The sequence below is a fragment of the Corvus hawaiiensis genome, chromosome 2, assembly GCF_020740725.1.
Source record: "Corvus hawaiiensis isolate bCorHaw1 chromosome 2, bCorHaw1.pri.cur, whole genome shotgun sequence".
NCBI lineage: Eukaryota > Metazoa > Chordata > Aves > Passeriformes > Corvidae > Corvus > Corvus hawaiiensis.
Window position 1 is genome coordinate 121,027,948 of NC_063214.1, and position 16,778 is coordinate 121,044,725.

The 16,778-nt window shown below is 43.6% G+C and overlaps 1 protein-coding gene across 1 annotated transcript in view; it reads right to left on the minus strand.

Annotated features, from left to right (window-relative positions):
* SIM2 (SIM bHLH transcription factor 2) overlaps positions 1-16,778 on the minus strand; it is a 54,566-nt gene that overhangs the window by 19,388 nt on the left and 18,400 nt on the right. The window contains exons 5-6 of the mRNA XM_048291264.1: positions 6,228-6,313; positions 3,229-3,428 (exon numbers count right to left, since the gene is read on the minus strand). Coding sequence (XP_048147221.1) covers positions 3,229-3,428; positions 6,228-6,313 — 286 coding nt within the window. The remainder of the gene's footprint in view (positions 1-3,228; positions 3,429-6,227; positions 6,314-16,778) is intronic.

Here is a 16,778-nt window from a genome sequence, read left to right on the forward strand (position 1 = left end):
ACACCCAGGCAGGAAAAAGAGCTCTTTTACTGATTTCCACCTTGGGCTTTTGCCATTGCCGTGCAGGATGCTTCGCACAAAGTTCCACTCGAGGAGCTGCTCATGAAGCAATAAAACCTCTCTTGTGGGCTGCTGACACATTTTCATTTTGCAAAGCTACGAGTGTAGAAGGTGTGTTGGGCCACAGGAGCTGTGATCAGGGCCTGAGAATAAGTTCAGGCTGGTGCCTAACAGGAGTACAAAGCAGGAGCTTATTCCAGCTGAGAACGTGGAAAGACAAGGAGGTGTGAAGACCACAGGGTGAGGAAAGGAAAGCTGAGGCAAGACTTCCAAAAAATATCCCAGAAGTAGAAGAATGGAACGAATTGGAAACAGCAGCATCTCTGCAGATGTTAAAGAACCAGATACAGAGAGCAGACTTACATTGGGTCAGACCTGAAGAGTCAAAATTTTATTTCAAAATGGACTTTTGTTTATTTAGTTGAGGAAAAAATAGTCCTTGAAGTACAACGTGCCACTCAGCCAAACTGTGGCTTGTTCACTCAGGGTTGATGGGGGTGTTTTGTGCTGTCCTGGGCTTTCTTTGCCTAGAAAAGGCAGAACAGTGAGGAATTCACAAGTGACACAGTCCCTTAGCAGGTGAGCTGACAGTGAAATTGCCCCTGCCGAGGATCTACTTCTGCAGCAGCAGATGCACCCGCACATTTCAGTTCCAGGAGTTTTACCTGGGACTAGCTCTAGCCTAGGCCTGTGGAGCGAAATCTTTTATTATAGTTGGAGTGTCCCAGGGGTTCTCTTGGAGGTTGTCCTCCAGTTCAGATTGAAGGAACCCAGTTTAAATGCCCCAAGCCTCTTCATGCCATGAGCTGAGAGGGGATGGTCAGGACATGGACTTCCAAAGGATGTTCCTGGTCTGAACTTTCCCACTGGATGCACAGCACCAGGGAATAACACAGGAGTGTCCACAGAAATGATTAGGGGGTCTCAAGCAACACATGGCATTGTGGGATTGCAGATAATGTACATTTTGACTAGATTTGGTTTTATTTTGTGACTATTATGCATCCTCTCTACTCATACCCTGACTCTAACCAGCCCTGTGGACCCCACAGAGACCGAGAACTTCCTTCTTGAGAGGGTTGAGGGCTCGGATTCTTCTGAAGGACCACAGCATCAAAATGCCTTTGAGTATGTGTTTGTGTTTCTCCTCTGCAGTGTGTGCTCACCCCAAATCCTCACTGAAGCCTATCAGGGTCACAAAATACTGGGGGAAGATCCTGATCAGATTTCAATTCTCCTTCTGACTTCAGCACACTTAAAACTAGAGTTGTAGCTCCATCCTGCCCCATTGGTGAGTACAGAAACCGCTCATCCAAACCAACCAAAGCACCATAAACCCAAGCCAGGGGTTAACTTTCCCAGAGGTGCAGTCTCACTTTGAAGCTGGTGACAAAAAAAAACATTATTGACAATTACTAGGACACCAAAATTTCAGAAAGGTTTGACTCTGGAAAAAAACTCAGCTGTTTTACTTCCTTAACATAAAATCAATCCCTCAACCAGTCTGGGCTCTCCAGGTGGTGCTTTGCAGGTGACAGGACACACAGAAGGAAGCAGAACTCACCCCAGTGATCAATTCTGGCCTCTTGAGGTCTTTAAAGTCTTTGTAAGCCACCTGGCAATGAATGCACCACGAAAATCAGAGTGAGCAGCTCACTTTGGAGGGAAATGATTGTCTCCTTCTTCCAGTGACCTCTGGGAATGAACTCTTGCATGTTTTATGTTGTGTCAGGTGTCTAGAAAGGGATTTTGAACTGCTCCTTCCCATGGCTTTCGTGCTCTCTGCTGTGACTGTTACATCTCAAGATCCATCCCCTTGTATGGAAACCAGAACCAAGCCTGAAACCATTTCTTCCTAACTCCTAATATGCCCGTGTTCTGAGCAAATGCAGTTTGGTTTGCTCAGCTGGGAGAGCAAAAGGCTTTGGTAAGGCTGAATTCCCCTGCTTGTCCCCGTGTGCGGATGACACTCATCTGCTCCTCGGTAAACAGAGCTCTGCAACAGCTCTGGGTCTATCCCTGCTCCTGTCAACACCTCTGCTTGTTCTGTGGCCTTTGAAGACACTTCTGTCTGCAGGCAGTTCCTCCCAGGCACATCATTTCCTCTTCTCCACATGCAAGGACGTGTTGCTAAACCCCTCGTGCTCCTTTGTAGCCGCTGCGCGAAGCAACGCGTGCCAAAAACTGAGGAAGGGTTCCAGAAACAACGAGTTCTTTGTGTCCCAGCAGCCGATGGAGCCACTGTCTCCTGGGCTGAGCAGGGAGAAAAGCCTCTTCTTGCATGGTGACTCCACTCTTTCGGGTACAGAGTCTTTGTCACACCTTCACTACATGAATATATTCCCTGCAAATCCAGGGAAATGGGGAATATGGGACACACAGGGGGGGATTTCTGAGGAGTGATCATCTTGTCAATACTTTGTGTATTTGGGATTTTCCCTTCAGGGTTTGCACTGGGCAAAGTACTGTTGTATCCTACAAGGTACCTGCTTCAAAAGCAGAGAAATGAATTTCAGTTCCGATGCTGTGCTCATCTGAGCTCCATCACCTGAGAGTGGAGACAGGGCTCTCTTTGCTCAGCTGTTTCTCCCAAAATTTTGTTTAAGAAGGTCTTGTTTTCATGTGTAGTAGCCAATGGAATTAATTTCCATTCTAACAAGCCCATCATTAGTGTTGGTTTCATGCTTAAGGCATTACATTAAAATACAGAACACTCTTTCCTTACTGCTCTGTCAAAAGCTTTCTGGATGACTCCAGCAAGTTGTTTAATCTCAGTATTCCACTTTTAGTCTTGGTTTTTAGGTTGGGTTGGTTGTTTTGGTTTTTTTTTTTTGGTACTTCCTCATTCCTTTTGCTGGCTTTGTATGTTTATATCCTGTCAGGTAAAAAACATATCACTGCTCCTGTGACCAGTCCTCCCAGCAAAAACGCTTTAGCTGGCTCTAAAAGTGCAGGTAACTCCAGGTTAAATTGGACAGGCTCTTATTTCTTGGCATTCCAGACAAAGTCTGGTCTATCCAGCTGCCTGAAGGGCTTTGAAGGCTCCCATGGCCTTGGAGTTCTAGATCTATTTTGGACTGCTTGATTTTTTCACGGATGTTTTGACCCGTTCGGAAACCACGGCAGTTTATGTGAGCGCTCGGCTCTGGAGATGAAAGAGCTGCTTACCTGGAATCGAGGAATATCAATTTTAAATCCAAACTGGCTCTGAACATAAACATGTTACTGTGGAGCTTGATCTCAGTGATTGCACTGGGAGGTAAAGATTGACCCACGGCCACCAGCCCAACGATTTGGTAGCAGGAATCATACAGGGACATATCCAGCATGTACTGACGGATCTTCAAGTAGCCACTGCAGTGGATCACCTGGAAAAAGGGGAAAACACACTCAGAATCTGCTGGAAAAGCCCCAGATCTGCTGCCCACCCAGTCCCAATGAGCTTATAGAGATTTAAGATTAAATTCTGGGTAGTCTGTTGATTGCAGTTAATTTGTAAATGGAGATTAAGACTCGGTAAGCGCAGTTTTGTGTTTGCTGACAGCGTGATTAATCCAGTGTTAAAGCACCTCCTCTCTGGGGACTGTCTAATTGCTTTCTAATTAATACTTTAAGCTCCTTGATACAGATTTCTTGTAGATACAGCCAGAATTCCTGTTCATTGACCAAAAAAAATCTGGAAGTTGTTTTTTTTAAATGTCCATCTCTCTCCCACATACACTCAGAGAGGAATAAAAACATTTACATTATAATGAGTTATTATTCCCATGTAAAACAGGCACTTTAAAAACCCAGTGGGTATTGATGCATCACAATGCAATAAAAATTACCTGATGTTTATGCAAATGCACAAGAAATGAGTTTTAAGTTCTCTGCTCAAGTTCAGAGGGTATTTTTTGCCAGGTGACCAAGCCCAGGCTCCCGAGATCAGATTTCGGGATCCCTGTATACAATTGCTGCTCACAGAGGTGATAATGACAGTGTTAGACTGTAAAAATTCAGTGTCAGCTAAAGAGGAGGGGGAAATGTAACCTGGGGACTATTCCAGGCCATGAGATTTATTTAGTGTGGTGCTGGTGCTCAGGAATCATCAGTGCCCCTGCCAATTTTCTGCTCCAAGCAGCAGGAGTATCACATCCTTTATCTTAATTTCTCTGTCTGTTTGGCTTTTAACTGTGTCCTGTGGAAAGGAATTAATTGTCAGTGTATTTAGTGCTTTGAACAACCCACCAAACGTCACCTGTAAATAGGTCCCTCCTGTTTAACCTTCCTTCCTTCCTCTTTTCCAGTCATCCAGTGATTTGTTTAGCAAAAGTACAGTAAGAAGATATCTCAGCAGATCTCAATTCCCACATCACTTGCTCCGTGAGTTTTTCCTGTGCTCCAGCTAATGAGGTGATGTCTTAAAAATTAAGTCCTGACTTTAAGCACAGTCAAAGGGAATAAATTTAGGCCAGCTGAAAGAATCCTTTACTTTTCACTGTGCAAACTTCTAATAGTGAGCCAAAGAAAGTGATGCCCCTGATTAACAGTGATAATTGGGAATTTAAAAAACCCAAAAAGCCCCAAAGCCACGCAGAGACACCACGACTGCAAGCTCTGCTCTTTTACCTGATTTCAGATTCAGCTTTGGGACAGAACCATTTTTGCTGGGGAGCAGCTGAGCAAACAGGGTTCAGTGTAATGAAGAATTATCAGTGCAGCCAGGTAGGGAAGAGTGTAAACAGCCAGATCCATGTCTGCACCTTGAGCACATTCCTGCAGAGAGCTCTGCTCCTCTTCCAGGCTTTGCTTTTTGGGTTTTGAATGACTCAAAATGAATCCCCACCAGAATGAATGGGAATTACCCTCCCTGATGGAGGCAGAGTTGTGCTGGGCAGATCAATGAGCAGCAAATGCAAAGGTGAAAATAAAAACTACTGCAAAGTTGAAAATAAAAACTACCTGCAAATCTGAAAATAAAAACTACTGCAAAGCTGAAAATAAAAACTACCCGCAAATCTGAAAATAAAAACTGCCTGCAAAGATGAAAATAAAATCTACTGCAAAGCTGAAAATAAAAACTACTGCACATCTGCAAATAAAAACTACCTGAAAAGCTGAAAAACACTACCTGAAAAGCTGAAAGTAAAAACTACTGCACATCTGCAAATAAAAACCACTGCACATCTGCAAATAAAAACTGCCTGAAAAGCTGAAAATAAAAACTGCCTGCACATCTGAAAAGGAAACTGCCTGCAGATCTGAAAGTAAAAGCTGCTGCAAAGTTGAAAATAAAAACTACCTGCAAATCTGAAGATAAAAACTGCCTGCAAAGGTGAAAATAAAATCTACTGCAAAGCTGAAAATAAGAACTACCTGTAAAGATGAAAATAAAAAGTAACTGCACATCTGGAAGTGAAAACTACTAAAAGGCTGAAAATAAAAACTACTGCAGATCTGAAAACAAAAACTGCCTGTAAAGATGAAAATAAAAGCTACCTGTAAAGATGAAAATAAAAACTAACTGCATATCTGAAAGTGAAAACTACTGCAAAGTTGAAAAGAAAAACTACCTGCACATCTGAAAATAAAAACTGCCTGTAAAGATGAAAATAAAAAATGCCCAAAGGACAGCTGGTATTCTATGACTCCAGTGTTTGCCATGGCTTCTGATTTCATGTCATAAATAAAAAACCCATACAAACTGTAAGGTTTATAAACAGATTTAGTGGTTTAGTACAATCTACCCCGAGGTGATGGCAATGGCTGGGATTTTTCAATGTTGAGGCCAAGGAGGTGCCTTGTGCAACCGGGTGGGATGTGGAAAATTTCCAGATTCCTGTGTCTGGGTTCCTGCCTCACCTGCCTCCAGTTCCATGGGGGAATAAGACTGAGCTGTGTGCTCTCCTGGCAGCTCCATGGCTGGGCTCCAGGGAATTCCCAGGCTGGGAGAACAGGGACCAAGATGAGGGAATGTGCCCCAAAATTTAGATTTGAATTACTGAGGGGATCTGTGATCAAGTGTGGTATTTTTGGAATCTTTTCTGATTCTTTTCGTCACAAACTTTGCTCTCAGCTACACATACGTAAAAAAAACCCCAAAAACCAAACACCTAAATAAATAAGTTTGTTTATTGTCAATCATCTTGTATTTGAGGGGTGGAAAAGGAGTTTAGATGCATTACCTTGTAGCCACTGCATGTCAGCCCTGCATTCCTCTTGGCCAGGACACACTTCATCCTCAGGAAAAAGGATCTCTCAATTTCGTATTCTGAAAGCACAAAGCACACTGCTGATTTATTCCTGAAGGTTTCAAACCTGCCCACAACGTTGCCTTTGGTACTTTGGGCAGAAACAGAAATCAGCCCTTCTCCTTTCCCACTCCATCCCTGCCCTCAGGATTTATTTCACCTTCCTGTTAGGATTCCCTGAGAAAGTTGGACAACTCAGCACAATTAGGTCTCCAAATTTCTGGTTTTACCACCCTTCAAAGGGCAATTCCCTGGTTTCTGAACAGCTGACACCAGTCCCTATTGGAAAGGGAAGGAAAAGTGTCCTTTGGAGTGCAGGGAAATGAAGGGAATCTCCAAAATAACAACAGAACGGGAAACAAGGGAATTCAGTGGGTTTGGAATAATTTGAGTGCACGTAGCTGGTCATGCCCTGACCTTCTGGGCTCCACGTGCAGTGTCATTCCCTGACTTCCAAAACTATCTTGGGAGGTTGTTTTTAAACAAATATCTTCATGGATAACCTCCAGAAAGGGTTTAAAGTTCATGGGGTTGTTTGCTCAGGTACACACAGAGTTTCTGCTAAGAATTTGAGGCAGGAATATTCTGATAAGAATATGATATTATTATCTGTAGTGTTAATTACTCTCATTAACAGTTCAGACACCATGAATAATTCTGATTTTTTCCTGAAGGTTGCAGTTTGGCAGAGCTATTTTAGGACAAGAAAGAAAACCCATTTGGTGCACCTGTGAATAGGAAAATCAGGGAAGCAGAAGGGTTCTCAGCTTTGTCCTAAATCCCCACAAGGATTCATCCCAATTCCACTGTCATCAGTTGGGATCTTTCTTTAATTTGATTCAACTGCTGAGTTTTACTCCTGATTTTTGTGCCTCCATCACCCAATTCACCCCTCCTGGCCACACACTTGCAGTGGCTTGAGCCTCACACCCCTGCCTGGATCCAACACGTTCTCTGTATTAAATTCTGGGTTTAAAGGTCTGAAGACACAATGGCAGAAAAAGGATTCAGCAAGGTGGAAAAAGAAATTCTTCCTGAGCATTTGAATTTCCCTTTTATCTTCCTAATGCAAATTAGATCCCTATGGGGAAAAGCTGGCACTTGAAGGAGCTGACACAACCACTGCAGAGTTTTAAATACCAACTTATATGGATGGGGGGAAGGCACACAGCACAGATTTGCTCATCCCATGAGTCAGGAATGGATCTGGAAGCTGGGAACATCCGTGCAATTCATGGCTTCAGCAGGAATGACCAAACACCAGCACGGGAGGGACACATCAGGGCACCATCTTGTGCCCTGTGCTCTGGGATGGCCCTGCTGGAGCAGGGAGCTGGCACCAAACCCCTCACATAAGGACCTGGATGTGCAAGACTGTGAATTAATATTCATTACAAATTAATATTCATAGTAACTTCACCAGTGTGACCCCCCCAGTACCCTCGAAAGTAGCAGAAATGGGCAGCAAAGCACAAAAAGAACTAAATTAAATTTGCAATTGTAAAGCTGATTGAATGGGAAAGAGAGTCCTGGAATCCTGCTGGATGCTGTCACATCCATCAGGATAAAGCAGAAGTTAAGATATCAAATCCAGGCTGTACCTGATGCAATTAAGACTCTCCACTCTGATGAGGATGGTGTAGAAAATGGGGTACTTAGAGGTTTAGCAAACAAAGAGGGAGACACTGAATATTCAAAGAGGAGAAACCACAATTAAGTTTTGAAAAAATTAGAAAAAATAACAACATGCAGCATCTAGACTCAGTAATAAAATTATTGATTTCACTGGGGTTCTTTCAAGCAAATGTGTGAGCCCAGAGAGAATCTTGGGCTGTCAAGAAGGTAAAAGAGGTTTGAAACAGAAAGAAATCCAACAAAGTGCTGCCAGTTCTTAAAGGTCAAGAGATCGCTGGGTGTAACCCAGAGACAGGAAAGTCAAGAGAGAAAATAATGAAAAATGAAATGTTATGAATGAATCACAAGATAAGAAACTCTGAAGGAAAATAACCTTCTTACTTGTTAGAGAATATTCAGCTAATAAGTGAAGCTTGGCCACTGTATTTAATTAACCAGGAATGTTAACTATCTAAATGCATCACAGGAAGTGATCATTTGATTGAACACCTTTCCTCTGAGTGTTAAGAAATGCTAAAAATTCTGTGTATAAACTATTCTATTCATCATAGAGGAAAGGTGAAACCAACAGGTTGCAGGCATCAGCTGATGAAGGATGAGGAACAAAATGATACTGGGGAGAGCAGAAAGTCTTACAGAGATACTCCAGCTGGAACTGGGTGATTCTTGTAGGTCACTTCCAGCTCAGCTATTCTGCTCTATTCCATTCTATTCAGTTCAATAATTGTGGATTTCCCATCCCTGGCAGTGCCCAAGGCCAGCTTGGATGGGGTTTGGAGCAGCCTGGGACAGTGGAAGGTGTCCCTGCCCGTGGCAGGGGGGGCACTGGATGGGCTTTAAGGTCCTTCCACCTCAGACCATTCCATGACTCTGTGATTCCATGAAGTCAGAGCTCACATCCATGTCCAGGATGTTCATTTCAAATGCACCACTGTTCATTTTTTACCCAAATCCATGTTTCCCTTAGCAAACTCATGAAGGTTTTCCTATTCTAGTAATTACTTCTCTATTGCCTGCTCAGCTTACAGAGCTCCCTCCCTGAACAGATGGAGCTGAGTAGATTCAGTAAAAGCTATAAATGAGGCAGAAATTCAAAGGCTTCATTCAAATCCCAGCCCAAATTTGTCCATACAGAGCTGACACGCAGCGACCTGGGAATGAGAACACAGAAAATCCTTGCTGGTGTGGACATACAGAAGTTGTATTTCTTTCCTGGAGCACCATTTCTACAAAGTGTCACCTCTCCATTAATCCCTTTCCTTTTATTAGCTTATCCTGCAATACAGTGTGACTTTAAGGCAAGAATAAACCAGTTTTTTTCTATTTCCCAGATTTGTATTTTCATACTCTCATAAACAGGATCAATTCCATGGTAAAGAAAAGGAGTCTTGATATTTCAGATAAAGAACTTGTGCATTTGTTCACTCCTATTGCACGACTGCCAAGCAGGATTCTCCGAGCATTTCTGGGAAATTATGGTTGGCTTTATGGAAGCCAGGACTGTCCATCCCTAGGGGAGCAACTCTGAAATTCATCTTTGCTTTCCAATCCATCTTTGATCTCTTTTGACAGAAAACAGCCACAGAATCCTGTGGTTGCTCAGTGGATTGAGAAAAAAAAAGATCACCATGAATTTTTTTCCCCACAGCTTCACCTCTCATGCCTTTGTTTTCTCTGAGGTAAAAGCTGCCCTTTTATCTCCCACTTCCAAGTTTTGACATTAGCAAAATATCGCATTGCTCTGTTGCAGAACCACTTTGTAAATGAATATCCCTCAAGCTGCCCATGTGCTGCTTTAGCAGTGGGGCATCTCATCTGTCACTACACAAAAAAATGTGGAGAAGCATTAAAATTGGGAGCTCCTGATGCAGCCGGTGATTTTTGTCTGCTCCGCACGGCAGCTTGAGTGCAAAACCAAATTCCAGCTCGGGTGTAGGGGATGGAAGATGGAAAAGGGAGTGCACTTTTAGAGCAGTGCACTCGTGGCCACCTGATTCCACCTTCCCTCCCGTCCACCTTGTGCCTGCCTCGAGCTCCTGCACCCCTCTGGAGATAAGGCCATGTGTGATAAGCTGTCTCCGTGTCCCTGCAGGGCTGTTCTACCCTGGGAACTCAGATACCACAAATCCATGTCTGGATAACGCCTCACTGCCCATCCCCCAGGCACTCTGCACGTTTTTGTCCCTTTTAGTTGGTTATTTTTGTTGTCTCTGCTCCATTCTGTGAAGTCACACGTGCTCTGCTGCTGTTCTGGTGGGATCTGCAGAGCATCTGGGTCCCACACAGCCCAGGGCTCAGTGAAAGAGCTCGGGAGGACCTTGGCTTGTCTCTCATCAGCACGAGGTTATGGATTTGTGAGAGACAGAATGCTGGAACCCCAGAATGGTTGGGTTGAAAGGACCTTAAAGCCCATCCAGTGCCACCCCTGCCATGGACACCTCCCACTGTGCCAGGCTGCTCCAAGCCCCAATGTCCAGCCTGGCCTTGGGCACTGCCAGGGATCCAGGGGCAGCCCCAGCTGCTCTGGGCACCCTGTGCCAGGGCCTGCCCACCCTCCCAGGGAACAATTCCTGCCCAATCTCCCATCCAGCCCTCCTCCAGCTTAAGGCCATTCCCCTTTGTCCTGTCACTCCATGCCCTCATGAAAAGTCCCTCTCCAGCTCTCTTGGAGCCCCTTTAGGCACTAGAAGATGTTTCTCTTCCCCAGGCTGAACAGGATATAGGACACCACAACTTCCATCCCTTAATTCTGAACGAGGGTGACACCAAATTCTAAACCAAGAAAGAGGCGTGGGGCTCAGACAGAGGAGATGCCTGCAAAACACAATTTTAAGCTAATCCTGGAAGGTGGAAACCCACGATTGGCAGAAGGGGCTTGCAAACACCTTGATATTCCTTGGTAAGGCTTTGCTGTGGTAGAAAATCAACTGATTCTGTTGTCAGCCCATCCTGGAGTTCCAAACTTGCACAAACTGCCCCAATTTCCTCCCCATTTGGGCAGTTTGTTCTATTTCCTGCCTGTGTTCAGAATCCTGGCAGCGCTGCAGTGGGGAAATTGTCTCTATTATCATTCCTATCATATCCAAACTCAGCCATTTACTGACATTTGCCTGAATTTTCCTTAAAGTGCTGTTTCCAAAATTTTGTTAGAGAAGAAACTCCACACAGAACTGGTCAGGAAAGGAAAATAACAGCTTTTACAGCCTGAGACTCTCTGCTTTGGTGTGTTTTACTGTTAATTACCAATGAAAAGAGATGTTTTAATGAGTTGTCAGCAATTTGTCCTCTTTGCCGCTTTTGTACATCAAAATTTCTAATTATAATTTCGAAATTATCATTTATAAAATTATTATTTCTCTGTTTCTCAAGTTTAAAGTAACCCTAACAAACAGTGGCAACAGGATTATGATACATCATTACCCCTCAGTAACTTTTCTTCAATAAAATACTTTCAAATTAATGAAAAATAAAATTCCTCTCAATGTTTGTCTTTTGCACAGGTACCACTAGAAAAAAAATCCTTTAAAACTTGGTGCAACAAACATCTTGCCACATGCAAAATGTTTCTATTCCCTTCTTTAAAGATGAGGTTTCTGCATGTAGGGAAGATGTAGGAAAAGTCTGCACGGAGATTTGCCTCTTGGCTGAGGGAAACAGAGCCCTTAAAGCATCAAGTGGAGTGGAGAAAGCCTGACATAATGTATTCCACATTCCTTGTGCAGCTTCCATCAGGTTGTAACTCATCATTTAAGAATTATCCAGTTGTTAGCAGAAAACTGGGATGGCTACAGGAACTACCACATTTCTCTCCCTGCTCTGGGGAATGTTAATAAACTGCTTTTAGCACGCCACGCCTCAGCACGTGAGTCAGCAAAATTTGGGAAGCTATGGATGTGTTTTAAAGGTTTCAAATCCCAGGAAAAGCATCCGAAACCAATCAGAGACACACAATGTCTGCCTGCAAACGCACATGGAAGAGCAGCATTGATTAATTCCTTGCCCTGCTTAACCTGCAGTGCAAGTATTTTTTATTTTGCTTGTTTTCTTGCTTGCAGCAGCCGCCAGGACAGGAGATGGATGGTTTGGGAAGTGTTGCTGCTCTGCTGCAAGCCTTAAACTCTGTGTTGTGAACTGTGAAAGAAAGATTTCTGCATAAATAGTTGGTACAGGGAGACAGAGCAGCAACCTAGTTGTTCTGATTGTAACATCATTTGAGGGCTTAAGGTCCTGGTTGATCACAGCGTGTTCATCCCAGCTTGTGTTGGTATTCCATGGTTTTCCCTTCAAAGACCCTGCTGCTGGGAGCTGGCTGTGATCAGTAATCCTGGAGCAACCTCAGCATCCAGACCCTGAACTGCAGCCCCTCTTTCAGCCTCATTCAAAGTGCTCATCACCCCTGCAGAGGGCACTTGCTGGCACCGAGTCACAAACCCCTGCCAGCCTCGTCCCCTCCCCATGCCAGTACCAAAAAGCCTTGCTGCTGAGCCCTGGCTGCTTAGACTGGCCTGGAGATTTAGATTTAATATCTGTGTGAGGAGAGGAAAGGGACAAACTCCTCACAGGCCTGCAGGGAGTTCTGGAGCTGCTCTGGGTTGCCAGCTCTGAGCTGGGTGACCTCGCCCCGAGTGCTGGGGGTGTTTTGGGTGCCACGATAGAAGAAAGATCTAAAAGTGTTAGAGAGCACCCAAAGGAGGGACACAGAGATGGGGAAGGGTCTGGAGGGGCCACACAAGGAGAGGGCACTTGGGATGTCCAGCTGGAGCAGGAGAGGCTGAGGGGAGACTCCTCAGGGGCTGCAGCTCCTCAGAGGGACAGGGACAGGACTCAGGGAGCAGCTGGAGCTGGGCCAGGGCAGGGTTAGGTTGGATTTTAGGGAAAGGTTCTTCCCCCAGAGGCTGCTGGGCACTGCCCAGGCTCCCCAGGGAATGGGCACGGCCCCGAGGCTGCCAGAGCTCCAGGAGCGTTTGGGCAGCGCTGCCAGGGATGCCCAGGCTGGGATTGGTGGGGGGTCTGGGCAGGGCCAGAGGATGGATTTGGATAATCCTTGTGGGTCCCTTCCCACTCAGGATATTCCATGATGAGCCAGAATTTGACAGGACACCACAACCACCACCTGCCAGGTGTCCTGCACTAAGGAGGAGGCCCTGAGTCTCCAGTCAGTCACAAACATAACTTTGCGGGTTTCCAGGACTCAAAAACTGCTGTTATCTCATCCTGGTTTAGGATAGAGGCCCAGGGATCCTGATCTCAGCCTATGCAGCAAACACAGGTGGCACAGGGAGTGTGAAAGTCAGGTTTGAGTCTTCACAGGCACCAAACCAATCCAAAGCACACCAAGGTGCTGCAGAGCAGAAATACTTAAAGCAATACTTGCAGTGAAGTCGTCCGAGATCTGAGCACAGCCAGCACTCACAATTTGGAACAGAGAGCAAAATATTTTCCTCTTTTATTTATTTACCTCTTTCTTATTTTTTCTGCTAACCCACCCCAGCTGAATAGAATGGATTTGTTTTGTTGCTGCAAATTTGACCTGAAGACTCACACGAGGTGGTTTGCTGAGGCATTCCCTAATTTTAATGTGTGTGTGAGGGAGATTATTCCTTCTCCCCACCCAAAACACCCTCAGAAAGAGCCCAGCTGTTGGCTTCTCTCATAGCAAGGGATCTGTACCTATTGCTTTACATTTTCTGTGCTGGTCATGCAAGTAAAAAGCAGCTTAAAGACTTTGTAAGTTCAGACTGAAATTCTCCAAAGCCTCCACAGATCATGGGGTTTATGGCTTTCATGGAGTCATGGCCTGGAGACTTAAAATCCAAAGGAGAATTAGATCAGAGGAGTAACCTGGGCAGTTCAGGTCATTAAATATAAATATTAAAAGGGTTTTACTCCTGTGCTGAGCTCAGAAACTTCTCTCTGCCTAAATTCTGTCTTCTACAAAGACAGCCAGCCTTGATCTGGAGACATCAACACTGGAAGAAATCACTGCTTCCCTCGGAATATTTTTCCTGTGGCTAATCAAACTCCCAGTTAAAAACGTGTGCATTATTCTGATTTGAGCTTTTGTGGTTTCAATGCACAGATGTTGGTCCTTGAAATGGGTTTTCTCTTCTAAATCCATCCTTTAGTCCCCAGTATTTTGTTTCTTTGGAAATCTGTACACGTGGTAATCAAGGCACCTCCTGATCTGCTTTCTGATAAAGAGATCCCAGAATCCCAGAATGGTTTGGGGTGGAAGGGACCTTAAAAATCACCTCATTCCACCCCCCTGCCATGGGCAGGGACATTTTCCCTATCCCAGGCTGCTCCAAGCCCCATCCAGCCTGGCCTTGGACACTTCCCAGGATCCAGGGGCAGCCACAGCTTCTCTGGGCACTTCCCTCCCCAAATCTTATTACCTTATTCCCAAATCTTACTACCTTTAATATTGCTACAAAGTCCAAACTTCTGGAATCATGGGATTATTCAAGTATTTCCCCTGTCTTTTAGAAAAGCAAGTTATCTACACTCTATGTTTGAAGCTGTGCCTTGTTCTACCTGAAAAACGAGCAAGTCCAGGGCAAACTTAAAAAAATAAAATATAATAATTTAAGAAAGTTTATGCTTTATAAATAATATGTCCTCTTTTTTTTTAATACCAGGGTGATTTATCTGAAGAAAACAATGTTACAGTGAGGACTGTGTAAAGAAATCCACACCCTGTCTGATGTTATGTAAAGCAATAATTTGCATTTCCCTAAGAAATAAATAAAAAATTTACATCCAAATTTACAAAGACTGTAAAAGAAGAGGTCAAAACCAATCTATGCTCTGGGCTATTTAATACCAGTAACAGAATATCACCAAGCACAGGTATTGTTGACATTTGTGCTTTTATTTCTCTCAAAACAGATCTTAGCCAGCTACAACAGCTCGACTGAAAATGGATGTAAATATCTGAGCTTTAGCTGAAGGAAACATCTTGAGCACGGCAAGTTCCGTGAGCCAAGCTGGAAGTTTGGGATATAAAAGTCTGTGTCTGCAGTGCAATATTGATTTTACGCCTAAGCAACGCCCCAGATTGGAGAAATCTATAACATAATGAAGTTACCAAAGGAAATTTTTTATTCCACCCAGTGACTTGATGATCCAGATGTGTTTTAAAAGATTAAAAGAGAGAAAATCAAACTGAAATGGCAAAAAAAAGCTCTTTAAAATAGTCTGGTTCCCACTGCCCTTTAAGTTATTTGTAGAACTCCATGTTTTATTTAAATATTGAAAATATCTACTCAGATACAGACAGAAGTTTCTTCCTTCCTGTCATTTATGAAATAGTTTTTAAGTCTTCACTGGATTAAATAAAAAAACCTGCTTTGATTATTGCAGGCCAGGTGGTTTCAGGTTATACCTCAAGATTTTAATGGATAAAACACTACAGGAAAGGGAATTACTGGCACAGGGAAGACAAAAATAAATAAATATTTGTTCATTCTGATCATTTAAAAACTATTGAGCTGTATATTCTGTACATTTAATACACCCACTCCACACAGACACAGAACTGAGATAAACTAAAATGATCCCTAAACAGAACACAGCTGAATTCCTTTATTTATCTCCTCCAAGCCTGGGAATCCCAAGACTATTCTATTACTTCGAGGTTTTTATCAATTCATTTCCTCTGCCACACAAAATTTGATACAAAACACACATAAACGGACCAAAATGTGAAATAATTCTCCTTATTCCTATCCTAAATTTCCTTATCAATGTAGGATGGGGCAGAAAGCTGCAGAGAATGAGGAATTTATCTGGGAAGAACTGGAAGAGCTGTGAGATTATTTGCTTTTGACCCAGAAATTAATCCCAGTCAGATGCTCGTGGCTTTAAATTTGTAAAAATCTCAAATAAGGAATTTAAAAACATTTAAGTTTTGAGAAAAACAGGAGGCTGTTGCCATTGCCAAGCCAGCAGGTATAAAAATATCTCATTACTAATTCTGGATCCCTGCAAAACTGCACAAAAACTCACGGATTTCGCAGAATTATTGAGGCTGGAAGAGACTTTAAAAATTATCCAGTCCCACCATCAAAATCACCCTGAAATCATTTACACCAGAGGTATCTCCTCTATTTATCAGTAAGGTGGAAAAAGGGAAAAATGTTGGGGTTTAAAAAATATCAATTTTTTTTAAAATTCTGACAGAAGAATGAGCAAAGCATGAAATAATCATAGAGAAGAGTCTGAGAAAAATAAGAGTTTGTTTTCCAAGATACCAAGGGAGGATTTTTTTCCAAGACAACCTGTTTGGGGAGGAAGAAAATAGAAGGAGGCTGAGATAATTCTTCCATTTCCAGCACTTGGAGCAGTCCAGGTGCTCCCAGACACAACATTCCCTGAATTTAGAGGGAGCACAGTTCTGCTCTGATGGAATCACAGAGGCCAGAACCAAGCACAGGCACCAGAACTGCAAAAAACCCCCAAACCTGATCCTAAACAGAATTGCAGCATGAACCCAAAATTCCTCGTGGTTTTTAGGAGCCTTGAAAGGACTGACAAAAGCTGGCAGGATGGGAGCTCCAGCTGATAAATCAATGATGAATCACAAGTGGAAGCTCCATTGTGCTGGAGCCAGATTAGTTCTGATCTTTTCAAGTTCAAAGGATTGCCCTCGAGGAAACACAAACTACCAGAATGTGAATATTTGTGTTACTGACACAGGAATTGCACCACTGGGGTAACAACTTCACACTCACAGGGTGATGCCAATATTTCTGTGGGTGGCTGAGCACGGCCAGGGTGACAGCAAGGCAAGAGGACATTAATTTCCTCCAAAAAATCACTTTTTCAATGAGATTTTCTAACCCCAAGTCC